This window comes from Notothenia coriiceps, unplaced genomic scaffold (genome assembly GCF_000735185.1).
Source record: "Notothenia coriiceps isolate Sejong01 unplaced genomic scaffold, NC01 NC01_scaffold00012350, whole genome shotgun sequence".
NCBI lineage: Eukaryota > Metazoa > Chordata > Actinopteri > Perciformes > Nototheniidae > Notothenia > Notothenia coriiceps.
Window position 1 is genome coordinate 1 of NW_011345051.1, and position 4,432 is coordinate 4,432.

At 40.3% G+C, this 4,432-nt stretch overlaps 1 protein-coding gene across 2 annotated transcripts; it reads left to right on the forward strand.

Moving 5' to 3' along the window:
• The first annotated feature begins 970 nt into the window (after positions 1 to 970).
• Positions 971 to 3,700, forward strand: LOC104947315 (cytosolic sulfotransferase 1-like). Of its 2 annotated transcripts, XM_010773293.1 has the most exons (7): positions 971 to 1,175; positions 1,269 to 1,398; positions 1,518 to 1,646; positions 1,883 to 1,998; positions 2,107 to 2,233; positions 2,470 to 2,567; positions 2,891 to 3,700. In XM_010773293.1, the coding sequence occupies exons 2-7, from the start codon at positions 1,269 to 1,271 to the stop codon at positions 3,185 to 3,187; spliced, it is 897 nt and encodes a 298-aa protein (XP_010771595.1). In that variant the 5' UTR covers positions 971 to 1,175; the 3' UTR covers positions 3,188 to 3,700. The 2 variants fall into 2 exon arrangements, with proteins under 2 accessions (XP_010771595.1, XP_010771596.1); XM_010773294.1 differs by lacking the exon at positions 971 to 1,175 and having other exon boundaries at positions 1,358 to 1,398; positions 1,478 to 1,646; positions 2,891 to 3,688.
• Positions 3,701 to 4,432: the final 732 nt, after the last annotated feature.

The following is a 4,432-nucleotide window of genomic DNA, read 5'->3' on the forward strand; positions in this document are numbered from 1 at the left end:
GTATTTGTCCATCATTATCCTCTCTAAAACACTTAACTTTTCAGGGTTGCATGTCAGCCAGGCTCTGGTAACCCGGGCTAGGTCATACATCTGGGCTGACAGCTCTGGCTTGTATTTCCAGTCATGGAACCGCTGGGCTCTTGTTGCTAAGCTGTAGCCATACCTCACCAGGATTTCCCTCTTCAAGACAACGTGATCCTTTGTTTGGTCAGGAGGGAGGTTGAAGTAAGCTTGCTGTGCCGGGCCCAGGAGGAACGGTCCAACCAGATCAGCCCAGGAGTCCCTTGGCCAGCCCTCACTTTCAGCTGTGCGCTCAAAGGCTGTTAAGTAGGCCTCTATCTCATCACTCTCATTTTGGGGATGAATCGACCTGGGTTAGGCTGCACGGTTGCTCCCCTCTGGATAGGAGAGGCTGCCGTTAGGCTTTTTTTGACCTCCACATGGAGAGAAGCGCATTCTGTTTCCGCTGCTCCTGTATCATCTCCCGTTGCAGAGTCTGCTGCTCAGTACAAATGTGCACCAACTCTCTTAGTACATCCTCCATCTTAAAAATGCAACTTTTTGACTGCAACACCACCACTAGAGTCCTTATGCCCGCATTCTCCACCAGTGTAACAGGACTGGGCAGATAAAGAGGAAAGTGGTAGTGCAGCAATCACGACAGAGGCAGTGTTCAAATCCAAAAATACCTTCCATTAAACAAAGGCTAACGTAGCCGGTCCGCTAACCGACTTACCAGCTTACAAAAAACGTTTCCTTACACTGGGAGCCTCCTGCTCCCTCCATGTGCAACAACTGAGCAACTCTGTGTGCTTTGTCTCCCTTGAGGGAGTGATTAGCATCAGGTGTGACGTCTCCACACCTGCTCCCAATACAGCTTATTGGAAGAGGGTGGAGCCACCTGTTGGGAATGTAGATGCCTCCCACTACCCTGCCTCTCAGCCCCTTACACCTGAAACAAACTTTATTCTTCAATTCCTTTATGTCACTTTAAGTTGTAACCGTTTTAGTCTTACATCTTATGAATATGTATTATATGTGCATTGTTTGTTTAATGTTGAGCCCTGTAAAGGAGCATTTATATTACTTATCTTATGATAAATGGCATTGCACTGGCTGCTCATTGTTATTGGAAATACTAGTTCCAATTTGGTACTTTATTATCTAGACTGGATGTAAGTGTTTCAGTATGTATATCAATCCTGAAAGCATGGATGCTATTGAAAAGGTCATACTGGCTTTTTCAAATCAAAATAAATTATTCTCAGATGGATCGGCCAACACTGTTTGACTTCCATGGAGTCTCCATGATCAAACAATTCACTGACAGCTGGGAGGAGGTACAGAACTTCAAAGCGAGACCAGATGATATTGTTATAGTTAGTTATCCTAAATCAGGTTGGTTTCTATCAAAGCTACACTATGAATACATTTTATGTTGATGAATGCTCTGGATTGATGGGTTTTCTATGTTTAGGCCGCTGAGCAGATGTGTTGTCGATGTGTTTTAATCTCAGGAACAACATGGGTCTGTTACATCATGGACCTACTGTTTTTTGGGAAGACATGTCCAGAGCGCCTGACGTCAATCCCTCTTCATGAGAGAGTGCCGTTTCTGGAGATCAGCAGAACTTCCCCTACATCAGGTTGAATCATGTGTTAACCATCACTCAGATTTATTTATTTTGCACATTTTATCACAGCAGGTGAAATTTTCTTTTGTTTAACACAGTATAATGTACAAAGTCCTATTATAGCTCTATAGTTACAACTATATCACCTCAGATCAGTTTTGTTTGCATACATGCTGAGGAGGTGATGAAAGTGTCAATGTTTCCCATATGTTTGCTAACTTTCTGTGTCTGCTTTTGGCCCGGAGCAGAATATGTACAGAAAGGCAGAGACTTGTTAGACCAGCTCACAACTACTCCTCATCTGATTAAAACTCACCTGCCAGTCCAGTTTCTACCCAAGTCCTTCTGGGAGCAGAACAGCACGGTAAGAGCTTTACACAAACAGTATGTAGCCTGCAGAACATATGAGTTACCAAGCACATTTAAATATGATCATGATAGATTATAATTTAAAAAACATTTATTTCTGTAGATAGTCTATGTGGCTCGCAATGCAAAGGACACTGCTGTTTCGTATTACCATTTTTGCCGCATGAATTATTGCATGCCAGAACCAGCTGATTGGAGCACATTTCTACAGAATTTCGAGGAGGGAAAGGGTGAGTTTAAACTAGCTTTAGTGTTAAGGAGGCTTAATATCATGTCATTTCTCATGCAGCTTGTTGAGTGGCCGTCCACCAATCCATCAATGTTTATCAATCTTAATGAGCAAGTGGTACCTTATAGCCTCTGCAACCAGTGTGTGACAGCAAACTTGTGTGAAAAATGGTGGTCACTAAGACTAGAACAAATACTAAATGCAGTCCATTTACCATTTGTTATTATGTGGCTCTAGTGTCGTACGGATCCTGGTATGACCATGTGAGCGGCTGGTGGGAGAAGAAACAGAGTTATTCGAAACTTCACTACATGTTCTACGAAGATCTGTCTGAGGTGAGCTGCAGTGGGTTGTATTTGGGACATTTTCAACAGAACTGTTCATCTTTAAAATGTTCTTGAACAAGTAAGACAATGTATTGTGAATACATACATGTCGTGAAATTGTCGCAGTTTTAAACACGTAGCGTGAATTTAAACCAAACTGCTTGGTTGGTTTAAGGAAAAGATCATGGTGTGGGTTAAAAAGTTTTCTGTTATGCAATATGCATCGAGATGTTTTGGAAAATGATAGCAGTTTTTAGACTGGTTGTTGGTCAAAAAGATTATTACAATGCATATTTAATGTGTCAAGGCTGATATTCTTTCATTTTCTGCAGGACACGGGACGAGAGATGGACCAACTCTGTTCCTTCCTTGGGTTATCTCTTTCAGCTGAGGATAAGGAAAATGTCCTTACCAGAGTGAAATTTGACAATATGAAAACGAACAAGATGTCCAACTTTTCCACAATCCACCATATGGATCAAACCGTTTCTCCTTTCATGAGAAAAAACGATTCTGTTTCTCTAGGGAAAGTTGGTGACTGGAAGAACCTCTTCACTGTGTCCCAGAATGAAAAGTTTGATGAGGACTACAAGCAGAAACTGAAGAATCCTACACTGCATTTTCATTAAGATGCAGAGGCAGCAAGTGTGGCTGGGGATATGGAAGGCTAACATTTGATAAATTGTTCTGCTTGTTTTAAGCACCACAGAAGACGTTTTTATGTTAACAACAGCAGTTTTATGCACCTATTTGCTGAACATATAATATTGTAGAATTGGCCTGTTTATAAGGCTACTTCTAGGGGGAATTGGTGTGCAATGGATAAGGGACCAAACATGTAGAGACAGCTAAGCCTTCATACCCACCTTGTTTAGAGACAGGCCTGGCTGTTTAAAATGTCCTGAACTGTGATTATTTTCCATTTTACTGCATTTTATAAACAAGGGTATTGTTGAATATGTTGTGTGAGAAATGTTTTCTTATAATTGTTACTGATTACAGCAAAAAGAGGAGAAAGCCTGATTAATGTTGGACATTAACGTGTGCAGTATGTATTTGATCCATTTAGAACATTTGTGAATCCTCTCATTGTTACCATTATGCAATATCTGAAGTTCATACAAAATAAACAGCAATAACAACATGTTTACTCGTTTTTATTTGAATGCAGACATGAAATGCAGCAAGAAATACAAGAACAAGAGTTCAATTAGCAAAGTAAACATATGAATCTAACACTTTACTTCTGCACTGTGACCACAGACTGGAGGGGGCACATTGAATGTATTTTCTATGGCACGTACTGCTTTGGTGAGGAAACAACACTGCTGGAGGTACCGCCCTGTTCATAGAGTAAAAGCGGTAACAGCGAGGACTGATACTACTGATCTTATGGGTTCATTGGAATGTAGACAAAAAACACAAGGCCATTGTAATGTAAATACTAAACAAGTCAAGTATCACTGGGAGGTACTGAAAGTCGCCCTGAGGTAACCGGAAAAACAAGTTATGGAATAGGATTCATCAGAAACAGAGGCATGATTTAAGTTTTATTCTAAAATGACACTTATCCACTTTGGAAAAATGTCACTTCTTGAAATGTTTCAATATTCATGACAGTAACCCAAGAAAACATTCACATAATGATTTTGTGAGGCTCATTTTTAAAACAAAATACGTCATATCTCATGTTGGAACAAAACTTTTCAAATACAAGACTGAGGATGAAACCAAGGGGCTATATTAAAGATCACCAAACAGGTTTGAGGTAAATCATTAAATATGGTTCCATTTGAAGTGCTCTCTGTTTTTCCTTTTTTCTGTAACGTTGTCGTAATTCAACAGAAATAGAAGAATTAAAAATCCTGCAGATC